Source organism: Podarcis gaigeae, assembly GCF_964106915.1.
Source record: "Podarcis gaigeae genome assembly, chromosome: 2".
NCBI classification, from domain to species: domain Eukaryota; kingdom Metazoa; phylum Chordata; class Lepidosauria; order Squamata; family Lacertidae; genus Podarcis; species Podarcis gaigeae.
In genome coordinates this window covers 65,784,733-65,800,706 of record NC_139679.1, presented here as the reverse complement: position 1 = coordinate 65,800,706, position 15,974 = coordinate 65,784,733, and the positions used below count along the sequence as shown (strand labels likewise).

The 15,974-nt window shown below is 40.1% G+C and overlaps 1 protein-coding gene and 1 long non-coding RNA gene across 9 annotated transcripts in view; one reads left to right on the top strand and one right to left on the bottom strand.

Annotated features, from left to right (window-relative positions):
• The window catches only part of GRIA1 (glutamate ionotropic receptor AMPA type subunit 1), a 198,257-nt gene that overhangs the window by 86,523 nt on the left and 95,760 nt on the right, over window positions 1–15,974 (bottom strand). For all 8 annotated transcript variants that reach the window (XR_014561659.1, XM_083728727.1, XM_083728721.1 and 5 more), the window contains exons 3-5: window positions 7,588–7,827; window positions 5,877–6,061; window positions 601–654 (exon numbers count right to left, since the gene is read on the bottom strand). Coding sequence is in view for 7 of the 8 variants with exons in the window: in XM_083728727.1 (XP_083584853.1) it covers window positions 601–654; window positions 5,877–6,061; window positions 7,588–7,827 (479 nt within the window). In the remaining variant the exon portion in view is untranslated. The remainder of the gene's footprint in view (window positions 1–600; window positions 655–5,876; window positions 6,062–7,587; window positions 7,828–15,974) is intronic.
• The window catches only part of LOC310839823, a 31,958-nt gene continuing 22,935 nt past the window's right edge, over window positions 6,952–15,974 (top strand). Inside the window, exons 1-2 of the long non-coding RNA XR_014561671.1 lie at window positions 6,952–7,286; window positions 11,088–11,206. This is a non-coding gene — a long non-coding RNA (uncharacterized lncRNA). The remainder of the gene's footprint in view (window positions 7,287–11,087; window positions 11,207–15,974) is intronic.

Genomic DNA, 15,974 nt, shown 5'->3' with positions numbered 1-15,974 from the left:
AATAAAATAACTGTTTAAATGTCTTCCTTTGGTTAAATCTGATTTGTTTTGGTTTAACTTCATCTGCAGTCTTGTTTTTCACCCTACACCTGAATTATCGCACTACCTTCTACCGAGTGTTGGCTGGTTCAGCAAGTTCCAGGCTGCATACATAACCTACATTTAAAACACATTTAAAGGTTCACGGGAACCATAGTCTGCCTGTCACAGAGCTACAATCCCAAGCACCATTAAACTACAGTTCCCAGAATAATTTGGAAAGATCATGTGCTTTAAATGTAAGGAACGTACAGATAGGGTTTGTTATACCACGCACCTCTTGTGGTGTATGCAACATCTTGTGCTAACACAGCACTCCAAAACAAAAGCACTTATTTTCAAGAGTCATGTTGGAACACCACACATGCAGATGAGCACATCTATATGTACCATTGTGTATAATTGGATGAAGGATAACAGTCCACTATGTTGCACTGTTGGGTGTTTAAAGCCACCCTAAATTCCACTCTAAGTTTCCCTAAGTGCTGAATTTATAACTAATTTTAAAAAATGCTCAGAAAAGACATGTAGGCAATAGAAAGCAATCAACATCCAGCTTACCAGAGTTGCAAGAATATAGTGGTAGCCTATCCCATTTTTTCCAAGCTTGATGATCTGTGGTGGTGAAACACAAAACATTTTATTTAGCAGTATAATTTACTGGTAAAACAAGGAGACTTTCACAATCTCTCTCCTGCTTCTGCCATTATTTTAGTTCAGTTGCACTATAAATGAGAATATTTGCATCATGACTACTGAGAAGCTACTTAAAAAAACACAAACCCATTCCCATATTCAAGCTAGAAGAAACTGTCTGTAATGACACATGGGGTTACAGTTGCTACGTGATCGGAATAAGCAAGGAAGAAGTTGCAAAATGAGTACAGTTACTATATCCCCAAAGTAGGGTGCAAACGTATAATACATTATCCTCATGCATCGCAAATGTTTTAGAAAATTATGCTGCTCTCTATCTCACAAGCAAAGGGCGATGATGATCACTGCTACTGACAGGAGCAGTTTGCTGTCATATCTTCCAGGGCTGGCTTGTGTATTAGACAATGGTAGAGCACACAAAAGGCTGAGGGAGTTTGCCTTTTGCTTTTTCAGCTTTTGCTGTAATGTCTCAAATGGGACTTGCAGGCTTCACCTGGACTGGCCTCCATGAACTCCTGGGGTTATCGGGGGGCCCACAGACCATCTCACAGATAGGGGAAGAGGTGGAATGCTTACTTCTCGTATGACAGCAGAAGCAGGTGAAAAAAAGAAGCACAAGCTATGTCTTAGTGAGAGCAGAAGGACAATATGAGAACTGCCTTGAGGTTTCAACAGCAACCAGCTAAGTGTATCGACCTGACAAACAGGGTGTGGCCACCCCATATTATTTTTCAGATATTCAGAGGTAGGATGACTCTGCACATGGAGGTTTCATTCTTCCATCATGGTTAACAAGTCTGACTTCTGTAGAAGGGTGTCATGGTTTAAATAGGTGGTGGGAAACTTTCAGCCCTCATTTCTGTGAGGCGCAAGAGGAAACAGGGTGCCAGAGAGAAAGAAAGAAGGTAGCAGAAATAGATTAAAGGAGTGACCCTGCCCATTTGGGGCTTTGACCTCACCCACTGGCTCTGGTCCAGCATGTATGCTCCCACCCCCACAAGAGATTACTCCTGAGAAAGTGCCACTCTCAGCCGCCACACTATTCAATATTTTTGGGGGTGACTTCTATGATAGTTCTGGGGTGATACTTTATTTTTTCTGAGCCTCCATCAGTGACTTCCCCAGCAGAACTAAAGGACTGGCTGAACGGCCTAAGGGCAGAGGTCTTCACCCATAGGCACTAAAAGGCAGAAAGGTACTGAATTGAGTATCCCTGGGTGCAATTAATGCTCAAGGCATTTCCTTTCTGGTCAGCACCTACAGTCTGAAAGAGCCTATTGCAGGTCTGTAAATGGGATGGAAGGGGACGTGGGTGGTGCTGTGGGTTAAACCACAGAGCCTAGGACTTGCTGATCAGAAGGTCGGCAGTTCGAATCCCTGTGACAGGGTGAGCTCCCACTGCTCGGTCCCATCTCCTGCCAACCTAGCAGTTTGAAAGCACGTCAGAGTGCAAGTAGATAAATAGGTACCGCTCCGGCGGGAAGGTAAACGGTGTTTCTGTGCGTCGCTTTGCCAGAAGCAGCTTAGTCATGCTGGCCACAAGACCCGGAAGCTGTAGACCAGCTCCCTCGGCCAATAAAGCGAGATGAGCGCCGCAAGCCCAGAGTCAGCCACGACTGGACCTAATGGTCAGGGGTCCCTTTACCTTAAATGGGATGGAAACCCTAACCATTATGCCTTGTTCCAGGGTTACAGGGTTTATAAACATTCTCAGGTTCCCGCTCACCTTAAAGGTTATATTCCGGTTAAATGGGCACAGCAGCATTTAACCGTGGACAATCTGCACTATGTCTGGAGAGCAAAGGTGGCCCCAAGGGCACACAGATCTAGCCTGTGCAACATTATAAGTTTATATATGGCATTCCTCTCTAACAAATGTGTAGTGTTGTCTGTGAATTTCTCTCCCCAGCACCATGACCTTTGCAGGGCTGAATGCAGACAGTTTTACTGTTCTTTGTCACTATAAATGCTGAATGGCTCATAATGCTGTCGGGTTCCTTTGCCAGTAATAGATATCTTTCCATTGCCTTTGCAGAACTGAAGAGACTCTTTCTAAAGGGCAAAGTTAGTTGCACTCTTCCTCATCTGCTTTTATTGACATTGTTTTTCCCATCCACTTTCTCCCCATCCCCTACCAGCTCAGTATATGCTTGGGCTGAGCTCTTATCGAATTTGCATGAACCAAAACACTGGCAATGCTACCTATTGGGAAATGGAGAGGAGAGCAGCAGGACAGCAACCCTGAGCTATTTCTGTCCATTTCTTCCCACCCACTCCTGCATCTTTATGAGCTTTTTTAGCTACAGACAAGAATAGGTACAATACAAATTAAATTCTGGGACCTTTCGATTTCTTTTTAATAGAGCACGTGACCGCAGAATGAAAAAGTGTGGATGGGTTTTCAATTAAACATCAATGCCCAGGTGGGATCTGTAGGAATACTCAACAATGTCATAAAGATCCCTGGCATTACAATTATCACCAAATGGATTAGTGGTTATTGGACACTTGTTCATATGTTAACTGGCTCACCTGCCTTAGCCTTTTGCAGAAATGCCCTTGAGTATACATTAAAAGCTGTCTGAGTCCTATGCTAATAACCCAGCACCTCAATTAGTGTTATCAGAGCAGACATTTGTTAGCACTTCTGGATACAAATAAGTAAGGCTCTACCACCTTTCACACCAGGCAGATCTCCTGGGTGGGATAATTAAATAATGACTGCAGCAAATGAGTCTGGAACGTCTGCAGATCAGCATGATCTTTCACAAAAGGCTCATTTCAGTTGCATGGATTTCTCCTGAACCCAGGATGTGGCTCAAGCTTCATGATATTTTAGGGTACAATTGCCAGGGAGGAAAAGAAAAGGACTGCCTTACAAGCCATCAGTGCAGATTGGAAATAACTAGAACAAAATGAATATGGGAAGCGAGGCAGTTGTTTTAAAATTATGTCGTCTGTTTCTCACTGTTTGCAGATCTATGTACAAAAATAAACCCAGAAAACTGCTATCTCATAATGTGTATTTTATATAAAAAGAATGTGAATAGAGCTCCTGCATACAGGCCCACTTGCTTCAGCGTGTATACAATTACTATCCTCCCTCTTTAATATTTATATGCTGGGTATAAATTCAACTGCCTAGTTCCCTCTCAAGATTGTGGCACTGCGATAAAAAACCCCCATGAGAACCTTTTTCTTCCATAGATCTCTTAAAAGACACTAACATATATCTAAACAATTAATATATGTTTGAGCTGAACCTATATGTTTCTGTTAGCCTTTATGGTCAAATAACATCTTGTCCCTCCTGATGCTATTTCCTTTTTCCTTCTGCGTGAGGAAGCTTGGATTGTGGCCTGTTATCTAAAGGGCTGGATTGTGTGTGTCTTTATTTATTGACAGAGATAGGAAACAAGTTACACATGTTGTCAATCATCTCTGGCAATCCACCAAATGCAAATCAAACGAAATGCGATGAAAAATGAATTTTTAAAGGACTTCTATCTACCACTGTGTCTTAAAATGTAAGAACCAGATGCAGATGCAGGAAAGCTAAACCTACAAGCCTGGAACATGTTGTGAATTTCACCATTCTATGTTTATTTTGTAGTCCAAAGATAAAAGTTTTTTCACCCGGAGAAGGAAACCTGAGTCAAATCCTACTGACTTCCCTTCTGTTATTATGTTTCAGTTGTAAAGTGTATACTGAAGAATTGTGGATCTGTATTTACTACTATTTATTAAATTTCTGGCATCATTGCTGAATATCTCTGGAATGAAAGCATAGCTCCTCAGCAGCATAAATCACAGTTCAGGTTTCAGGCATAAGGCAACAGGTGACTACAAATAAACAGATGGGATGAGCCCAGGGGAACAGTGAGATTAATCTGATAAACACTCTAATCCTAGAATTACAGCACAGCAGCTGTTTTGTCATAGGCAATTTTTCATGCACCAGTGCAAACAAGCTACCTGTATATGGATTTGCAAAAGGTATCCATTTATCTCTGCAGCTATTTCTGCCTTCCCATATACTGGTATGGCCTACTGGGGCCACTTTGTGTGAATACAACTGTGGTGCTTTTACAATTCATATCTGTTGTGTCACATGCAAAATTGACTTAATTGTGACTCATTTACACATTTGGTTGTTTATATCTTACATAGAACAGATGATGATAGTTTCAAACCTGTTGCCTGTTCAGAGCACTGAACCACAACAGTGAAGAAGGGCTTTTCATGTCAGAAGTGAAAAATCATTTTCATATTCATGGCATCACTGGTGAGGTGTGTCTGTCTCCTTCATTGTGGATTTGCATGCGGAACTTACAAACATCCCTGTTTACCCACACATTTGATGGTTAAAAGACATCCATCCTGATAGCCCTGAGATCTCTGGTTGAGATAATATTTTTAACTGTTTTTTAAAATAAATAATGTGTTTGCCTCTCTGGCCTCCTTTGGCAGGAAGGGAGGAATATAAATTGAAATAATGAATGAAGAAATAAATAATCTTGGGAACATTGAAGGCAATTTAGAAGAAATAAGGTGATAGCTTCAGGGGTCCAGAATAATATTATGGTATGACTGAGAACTAGATGGGAGACCAGGAAGTGTGGGGCTATTATTATTATTATTATTAATCAGATGGCACATTATTCCATCTTCCTGTTTCCTTACCTGTTAATTTCTCCCTTTTTATGTAATCTTTCACACGACATAAAAGTGACTTCTGGAAATTTAGTGGACTCTAGCAGAATTTAAGGTTGCAAATGTATTGGATTAAATAGAACTTAATTATTGAGATATCCCTTTTTTTTAAAAAGCCATCTTATGGAGAGACTATATTATGTCATATGTTGCAGTCCTAAAGAGCCCCTCCCCCAATCGCTTTGAATAAAAGTATTAGCAAATCAACAAAGAAAATCCCATACAAATATCTACTTATTAAATTCCTTCAAATAGATTTTATTGACTCAGGAAAACATTCAGACCCTGCTAGTATGCAGCAGGGGAAAAAAACCTATAAAGTGTCTTAAAAGGGTAACATGTTTATTCTGACATAAATGTTTGTGGATTAAAACCCACTTCCCTGTAATAAATATGGTAGCTTTTTGGGTGCCATAAGACTCCTTGTTGTTTTCCCTGTCTCAGCAGCACTTAATATTGGCACTCACCTTGCCCAAGATAGCGTTGAGCCGCTCTGATTCACAGTCCACCACCACCACCCGCTCCTTCTTCTTCTCCAGGTTCTGGAAGAGTGACTTGTACTCTTCTTCTGTTGTTGTCATTATATTGACAGCTGTCACCTGCCAGTTTTTTTCTGCAGCTGTATCCAACACTTTCTGAAGTACTGACAAACCTAAGATGGGATGAGATGGGGGGGGGGGAGAAGAAATAAATCATTTCCCCCCCAAAAAAATCATATGCCACCTTTTAAGGCAGAACATTTCCAAGGAGACTTATATCAAAACCACCATGCACAGTATATAAAATCTATGAATCCCAAGGTTAGTTCTTCTAAATGGCTTTCCTTGTACAACTGTCAATAATATTGTGACCATTGTAAATGATTTATTTGGAAGTATAGCCTACCACTACAGTCGTACCTTGATTCTGGGATGCCTTGGCACTTGTACGTTTTGGCTCCCAACAGCCACAAACCCAGAAAGGAGTTTGCAAATATTTTTTGGAAGCCGAACATCCGACATGGGTTAAGTGGCTTCCGACTGAGTGCAGGAAGCTCCTGAAGCCAATCGGAAGCTGCGCCTTGCTTTTCAAACGTTTTTGGAAGTTGAACTGACTTCCGGAACAAATTACATTTGAGAACCAAGGTATGACTGTATATCTATAAGCTTCAGGGCAATTTAATATGTAACATTTATATATACAGCGTGATTGAAGTTTCAAACATTTATGTGAGAAGACGCCAGCTGAGGAGTCCGTTCTTCCCCACTGCAGGGTTGTGGCCATGGGCAAGGCTCAATACATGACTGAAAGGAACTGACCTTAAATTCTAAAGAGAGATGGATTCTTTAGCACACCAGACCCACAAACCAACACTAAAGAATGCAGAGAAATTTACTTAACTGATAAAGTGAGTCAAGTCCATTAATATAGGAACAAAATTGTGAGGGGTTCTGTAAGCATAGTATATTTGGTTGGGAGCCACCCAGGGTGGCTGGGGAAACCCAGCCAGATGGGCGGGGTATTATTATTATTTATTATTATTATTATTATCTGATGTGTGGCCTTCCTGTTGTGAGAACCCCTCAAGTTTTCCTTCTGAGGGAATTACAGGCCTTGAAAAAAAGCCCCACTTATATACTGAAGGGAAAGCAATGACTCATGTCACATACTTTTCAGCAAACATGTAGGATAGGCTAGTATTGTTGTTCCCATACTGCAGGTTTGGAGAGGACTGATGCTGAAGCCATTTCATGGTGACTTCCTTAACTCAGGCTAGTAAAGATGCTTAGTGAGCTGCCAATGATCTGCTCCCAGAGATGGGCCTCCCCACCCAACTGCCACCAGTGGTTCTTGCCCTGACGGGATGGGAGAAGATGCTGAAATGGGCTTTTAAAAAGGTATTATTATTATTATTATTATTATTATTATTATTATTTGCCCCATTTGTATTTTCTATTTTATTGTATAATTGTCTCCGGTGCTCACTGTTTTAATAATTTTATGTATAACACTTTGTGAAGTGAAAATTGGTTAAAAAAGGAAGAAATGACTAAAATAATTAGACAAACAAGTACAATTATGGGGGAAATGAAATTAGACCCAATGGCCTTGGTACATTCTATGACTAATAACGAGTCTTCTTCCCTACTCCCCCTCCCTCCCTAATCCTGCTGTGTGTCACTCTTCAGTCAGACTCACCCCGGTCAGCGTCATAAATATACATAAATTTCTGGCACTTGTAATATTCTATAACACTGATGAGGGCATCCTGCAGTTCTGGGCGCAGCTGAAGAACAAATTGATTGGATGTGTCGACAGGGAAGCTGGGTGTTACAAAGCAGACGTGGAGTGCCCCACAGAAGGATGTGAGCATGTTGACAGTCCTCCTCTCATAAAAGCCAAAGATAGCGTAGACACCCTTGGAAAACTGTGAACAGACTGAGAAAGGGGGGGGGGGGTAGAAGTCAGTCAGAGAAGCTGCAAAAAGATTAGGCTCATTTTCATTTTATCTTTGCAAGTATATGTATGATTCAAAACTACTCCACATCTCATTGAATGAAAGCCTCAAGGTCTGAAGTAATCAAGAAAGTTTAGCCTATTCAGGAATTATTTTGGTTTAGAAATATGCAGGGAGGCTTCCCACTACAGACAGTCACCTTCCAACTTGAGGACAACCGACAATTTGATGGACTTGCCCCCCCCCCACACCATGCAATATGCAGTATGTGCAATCCATTGCACATGGTTTCCTTCACCAAAAACACATGGAGCACTGTGGAATGACGCTTTCAATTCGTTACTTAGAACTGGATAGAAGCTATATCTTACATAGAGGCAAAACCTCACTCTGGGAGGGGAGGGTGGTAGTGAGTTTTATTTGTTGCTATTATGTAATTCTGTTTTAAGTGTGAAACCAACAAAACATGTTAAACAAAAAACAGCATGGAGGAACAAAGAGATGGAAGTCTGCTCTGGATCTGAACTCATCAGAGATCATGTGTGCATTTGTTGATATCTTGCTGGCCCATTGACTAATAGAAGATAACTTCTGTCCATTCTATATTATTTGTTTTGGAAACAGCAGGTCTGTGCTCTCATGTGAGATTAAAAGGCCTGGAGTGATGGTTTCTCAAATACTTAACAGAGGAACTTAGATTTAAAAAGGAGGGGGCAGGACTCCCCTAATGAACCACATCAGTGTAAGCCCTATGCAAGCAGACTACCCCCCCCCAAAAAAAAAATGGTTCGTGGGTTGGTAGGGGGTCAGGAGAACCCCAAACTGTGTGCAGGGAAGAGAGAGGAGAGAGATTTCTATCTGGAAAGACTGAATTCCTGCACATGTGGAATATTTGTCATAGTGTGTGCTGAATTCCACTCAGTAGAAATAAGGTTTCAGTTGCATCCAACACACTCACTCAAGCAAAGGGAAAAAAGGGTGGTGTTATGAGTTGTCTGACTCTATCATCCTGTGACATATAACACATAGGGACTGGGTAAAAATGGTTCTAAGAAGTCAACATAATAAACATTTATGAAAGCAACATGCTTCTGAGAGCCAGTGGAAACTTACAGTTCACTGAGAAGAGGTGTTAGATTATCATAGCAACAAACTGTACAGATCTATGTGAGCACTTTTTTCTTTCATGGAGAATTAGTAGTTATCAAAACATCTAAGTTAGGATGGGAATCCTGTCTATTCACATTAAAGTCTCATATTTCAAAACCTGAATTTTGCTTTAAAATGTTCATGATAAAATCAACATTCGGCCATCCAATAAAGCTCTAAAATGTCAGTTTATCCTATCACTTTGCAGTGGCTTCCTTAGTAGTCTGTGTGTTTGAAGGTGATTTATCTTTAAGGACATGTGAGTAAATGAAACAGACTTCACTTTTCCAGGCCAAGAAATACTGAATTATCAACTCATTGAAGAATACAGGGCTAGATAGCCTTTGGTCTCATTCAGAATTCTAATATTTTTATGGAAACATAAAGGAAGCATTGAAAAGCTGAAAGAAGAGTTATTAACATTAATGTTACCTCAGACATTAAACTGGGTTTTTATTAATCATATATATATATGATATATATATATAACCTTACCACACAACAACACAATATATTTAAAGAACATAGCATAAAAGGAGCCCTGGTAGATCAGGCTGAAGGCATTTGTTCTCACAGAAGCCAGTCAGTCTATAGGAAGCCCACAAAGAGGGTTCATAATGAATACTGCCTCTGGACAGTATTCAGCTACAGAGTCCCATCCTCACAAGGATTTCTGCTCGTACAACTGGACTTTCCTCTTCTCCTGTCCCTATATGTGCCTCATGCTTTCCAAACTGAGGAATCCCTAGAGCAGATACATTTATTTATTAAATTTGTCTCTTGCTCTATATTGCCCAAGGCAACTCAAAGCGACTTACCAACCAAGCAAATAGACAATAAACCCCATATACTGTAGATACATTTAAAACAAAGAGGAAAGAGCAATACGTTAAAAAATATCCACCCACAGAGAGGATATGCAGAGGAGACATAGGGGAAAGCATTCCATTATGCAAGGAAAACTCCCTCCCTCAGATACTAGAGGTTATATAGCCATCATGACTGGTAGCCATTGGCTGACATTCTCCATTCATTTGTTACTTCCATTGCACGTTTGTAAGCCAATGATCTAGTTTTATTAAGAGGTAAATATTAATTTAATTCAGAGCGATGGAGCAATTCAAATGACACCAACTGGGCCATGTAGGCTAAAATCACACAATCAGTTTCCAGATATAACGTATAACTGATTGCATGTCTTGTGCTACACCCATCAGCTTTTATCCATCCAAACTGTAATTTGAATATGCCATCCCTGCCCCTGAAATTTGGTAAAAAAAATCACTTGTTGTTCAGACAACCAAGTCTGTTTGGGAGTGAGTGAACACTCACACCGTGATAGTTTGGTCATATATTTTTGGCTGTGTGTAAGAATGCAGAATGGCTGAAAACCGGCATTTTTACCAAGGTTTCAAAATGTCAGATAGGCCTAGCTTTCTTTGAATATAATTTCAATATTTCCCATTGCTGCTATGCAGGACGTGGTCTCTTGTCAATCATCTCTTCAGGAGAGTACTTGAAAGAGACCATGGGAGTGCTTGAAGGCTGATAGCTACAAATTTTCTGGGGGGAAAGTGCATGGTGGGGGACAGCAGCATATCTTGAGTGGTAAACCTCAGGCTTATATACTGTCAAGCTCATTTAACGTCACTCGTGTTTATGGTACATTCCAATTATTCTAAATCAAATTCTTAGGTGCTAGCGCTGAGAGCCTTTCCTCCTCTGACCAAGCCCTTGGCTTTAACATTAGCGGTGGACGTGTCTGGGAAACTTGGGGGGGGGGGGACTGAATTAGTTCTCCTTGATCTAACATCCAGACTTACATTCACCTGTGTGAAGAATACTATCAAACAAAGGCGTTTGGTCTTATACAAAGCCTACTTTGATGCCTTGCTCATTCTGCTTGGGTTTTTGTCACTAGCTAGGTGGTTAATTTAGTTTACTAATTCCAATTGGACCTCCTTTTTTGTTTGTATGTGTATTTACACATCTTCTAGAGCTGGCCAAAGGATAGCTATGGGGAATTACATTCTTCCACCCCAATTGAAAGAAAGGTAAGAAATAAAGATGTAATAACTCTGGTCTATTTTAGGAATTCTGAAGAGGAAACCTGAAGAAGGTGTCTAAAAACACACCATGAAACAAGTTGCCATGCATATTAAGCGCCATCAGCTAACAGAGCTTGTGGTATGGGAATAGAGAAGAGGAAAAGTAAGTAATAGTTTCCAGTCTTACAATGATCTGAATCATGATAAGATTTCTGGCCTGAAAATTATCCCACCCCTCGATCAAAACCATACTGGCAGGGATCAATTTCATGCCTCTTCAAGCAGCTGTCCGGTATATTCTTCAAGAACTAAAATGACATAACAAGAACTAACCAACATACTGCTGCGTTTCTTCAAAGATAACTTCTGGCTGCAACTCATGGACCCCCAGCCAGAAAAATACCAACATAATTCAAATGGGAGAGAGAGCATAGGTCAGTGACGCAGATTACATTTCACACACAGAAGGCTACAGATTCAGTCCCTGGCACCAAGGAGCAGAGACTGTAAGAGACCTCCACTGACTGATACCATGGACAGCTCCTGCAAGACAAGAGCAGATAATGCTGACATAAACAGCCCATCTGACTTGGAATAAGGCAGTTTCCTATCTTTCTTATTCCTAGCTCCTCAGTTTCCTTTGCACATTCTGGCTTCATGTCTTCTTATTAACAACTTAACTTGACTGGGTATCTCCCTCACAGCAAATATAAAAAAGCTATTGGGGCAAATACAAAATAAACCTGCTAAAAACAACTCCTCGGCATACTATACTCCTGAGCCATCACCATGACACTTTCCAAGACAGTGTTCCCAATTTTTTCAAAAGGGACAGTTGCATATATTTAATGGAGTATCATAGAAGAAAATATGGTGGCTCTTCTTTTTTTGCAACACATAGTTTACTGGTAGGGACCCACTAATGGGTTGTGTCCTGAACCAAGGTGGGTCACAACAGAAACATTTCCAACATGTTAAAAGATTAAGAAATGGGTTCCCAATTGCATGTTTGGGTTCTGGGTCTAAGAAGCTTGAAGATACCAGCACAGCTAAACACCTGTTGCCAACTAAGGCACTCCATTAAAGATACTGGATGACTATGAGTGCTAGTTTATTTACTTAGTTCATAAAATTTATTCACTGTTTGATTGTTTTTTAAAAAACCCAACCCTTAAAGCAGTTTATAAAGAGCCTAAAACAATAAAATTATCAGTAAAAGGGAGCTAAAGCAACTATTGAAAACATTCAAAATATTAAGATCATTGATAAATTAAAAACAGATTAAAATACATGTCAATATTCTAAATATCTGGGTAGGCTTGTCTAAACAAAAATGTTTTTAGCAGGCACTGAAATGAGTGTAGTGAAAGGGTCTGCCTGCAGTCAAAAAGCAGGGAGTTCCAACATGCAGGTGCTACAACATTAAAAGATTGATTTCTACACATGTGGAACAAATACTATGTGGCACCTATAATTGCTGGTTCTGTAGAACGAAGTGGTTGAGTGGTCTGGTGATCTTGCTGGTAAATTGCTTCTAAGTTGTTAAGGGCTTTATGTATTAACAGTAACACCTTGAACTTGGCCTGGTAGCAAATTGGCAACCATGCAGGTCTCTCCAGCATTCTGCACTAACTGCAGCTTCCGGATCAAGCACAAGGGAAGCCCCACATAAAGCGCATTGCAGCAAACCAGTCTTCCAGCTAACCAGTTATAAGCTCCCAAAGTACTTTAATTAGCAGGTGTTACTCTTGAGGAATTGTTAAGTAGGTCAATACTGCTCCTTTTTCTTCCTGTTGAGTCTCAAGATAATGACATTAATTTTCTTAGATATGATGTATGCTGTTGGGAGTGGTAAGAAATTGCATCTGAGTGCTGCTTCTCACATTACATGAATATGCATATAGGAAATAAAACCATAGGTGACACCCCCAGTCCCTTTCCTGTTATACATATTGAACTGCTCTGTTGGATAACAATATGTAAAAATGTCACTGTCTTAATACACACATGGATCATATAGATCCATGTGTCCTCTTGGATCTTGGTGCACTTTCAGTTGAACTCTACCACAGTGTTTCTCATCCATGCTTACGGGTTGTGCTCAGTAGGATGTAGTCACACTCTGTTGTTGCTATGCCCTCCCCTCAGTTAGTACTTCCTCATTAAATACTTCCTCATTAGTATTTAACTAATTAAAAACCCTGAAACATTTTTGCATGTTTAGTTTTTTGGGCAAAGGGTGTGCAAGTGAACTCACAAATTCAAAACTTATACCGTGTGGTGTGGCTTAGTTTCTAAATAAGAGGTATGAAATCAATCTTGCCTGAAAATCATACTTGAGCTCTTTGCATAGAAGCTCATTCCCACTGCACATGTGGAATGGCACAAATTTGTGCTTTATACTGTAAATAAAGCACACTTGAATGAAATAATGTGGATTCAAAGGAATGTGCTTAAGCAAACATATCTCAGTATATGCAGTAGGTAGACTTTCCTCTATTCAGCAAAACAACCAGCTTCTCTTAATTTTTTTCTGCTGCTCTGGGAGACCTCCCTCCTGAGAGTGGGTAATCAGCATTCCTTCCTCTGAGAGCTTATCAACAATGATTTAGAATCCTTTACAACATTGCTGCCTGCTGAAGCCTTAGACAGCTACCTCCACATTTTGCTTTCCAACTTTCTTTATAGATGTCAATTGACACACAGGCAACTCACATCTTATACTAGGGTTCGGTTTTTTACACATAAAATGTAAAGCGGGATGGAAGTCTGCTTACCCAACTTTGAGATGGTGATGCAAGGGCTCTGGCTGGATCCCAGAGCCCTCCTGCTGCCTTCCTCAAACCCAATAAGCACTCCTCTGTTTTGGGGGAAGGCAGTGTGAGGGCTCTGGGATGCTGCCAGAGCCCTCACACCACCTTCCTTCCCTAAGACAGGTAAGCCCACAATCATAACTTTGTGCAGGTGGTTGGGGGAATAAATAAACAGAGAGTGGGCTTCCTTTGCTCTCCATTTATTTTTTTATCCCCCCCACCTACCCACCTCCACAAAGCTGTGATTGCATAAGTTAAATAAGTGTAAGAAGCAAGTTTCCTGTACTTTTTTTTTTTTTTAAGAAAGCTGATGGGGTCTGGTACATGTGTAATCCACTGTCAGTGGTCCTATTAGAGAAATATTGTTGGTACAACTAAACAAAAAATAAAAATCCATCAATTGAAGCTATTTTATATCTTCTGGTCCACATACCTTATACAGCAGACTATGATGCCACTAAACACATTAATTATAGTTGCTTCTATAACACTCACATTGTTTCAATCACTCTACCTTCTTCAACACTGTATCAGTCATTAGCATTCAGCACGCCTCCTACGCTGTTCTCAGCTAATTGTTAATCCCAGCCTCTGAAACAGATTGCAGCAGCAAAGAACTCAGAGTTCTGTCTTTTCAAATGGTTGAAGCCCATTAGATTATTTGCAGAAAGGACTGCTTGTGGATTAGATAACTCAACAGAGCAATATGGAGAACTCTCCGGCTTTCTTAATAATCTATCTCAACATAAACCACTGCAGTAATCTTCCTTGCAATATCTCAATTAGTTAAATTAAATTAATTTAATTTAATTGTTGAGGAGGTAACATGTTATACTCCCGTAACTAGTTTGCAGTTCACATTAAATGTCAGTAATAGTAATCCTGTGGGGGGGTGGGAAACAAAAAGATGCTGTGGGAGTAATTCTTATTTGTTTAATGGAACAGGTTACTTGGACATTGTACTATTTAATTAGATGTCTATTAGTCACTGAATACTGACTGTGTTTTATTTAAAGCGGTAACTAGGATAAGAGATAACACAATTTAAACATTGCTTTTCCTTGAAGAAAGCATTTTTTTAAAAAAAGAGCAAGCATCCTTTTTATTTCTGAATGGCTCCAATAAACCTTTTCTTCTTTGCATTTCAGACCTAACTAAAAAGTAATTTAAAATGGAGTACTACAGAAGCCTGTAACTTATAAATTAAACGGTGGTATGAAGCATATAATAGTTACATGTTTGCACTATAACAGGAGTAAGTAGCCCGTGGCCTTCCAGATGTTGTTGTACTCAAACTCTCATCAACCCCAGTGCACTTGCCTAATAGGATGCTAGGGGCTGTAGTCCAACAATATCTGGAGGGCCACCTTAGCTGCTGTATAGGGTAGAATCATAGTTTTGGCTAATGTATATGTGCTACACCCACTTATGTGTCGATATTTGCCAGCCCCTCTATCTCATCTCACAATTCTGGTTTACTTCCAAGATGCCTGTATTTCATAAAGAGGAATGAATTATTGTTACATCAGTGCTTTTTCCCCCTTAAAAATATTTAGGGGTACTCTCATTTTCCTACTCATATTGAAATACTGCCCCTCAATGAGGCCAAACTTAGATTCACAAAATGTTTTGGGGTATGTGCACCCCTGCGTCACCCCACAAAAAAGTACTGTGTTACATTATTTGAAATCAAGGGGGGAGACTTAAATCTATAAAAGCTACTTTAGGTTTTTGCTTTTCACTAGAACCCTGAGATTGAGTACCCACAACAATAAAATACTGACCAGCAAGAAGGGAGAAGGGGTGAGGGGTCAGGGACATATTATTAGAATTTAGGGACAAGATGCCTCTAAACACCTGCTCAGCTTCAGAATTTATTTTCACAAAATTCCACTCCTAATTTTCCTCCGAAGCTTTCTTCATCTCAGCAGCCTAAGTTAGGAGGCAGTAATGGTGCTTTCAATTACTCTCTAGCAATCTGACCAAAAGGACAAGTAACTGAATTCAGTACTGCAGACCTTACCCCGTAAACATGCAAGAAATAGGTGGGCTATGTTTATTTTAAAAATTCCGTATTTTTTGCTCTATAACTCACTTTTCCCCTCCTAAAAAGTAAGG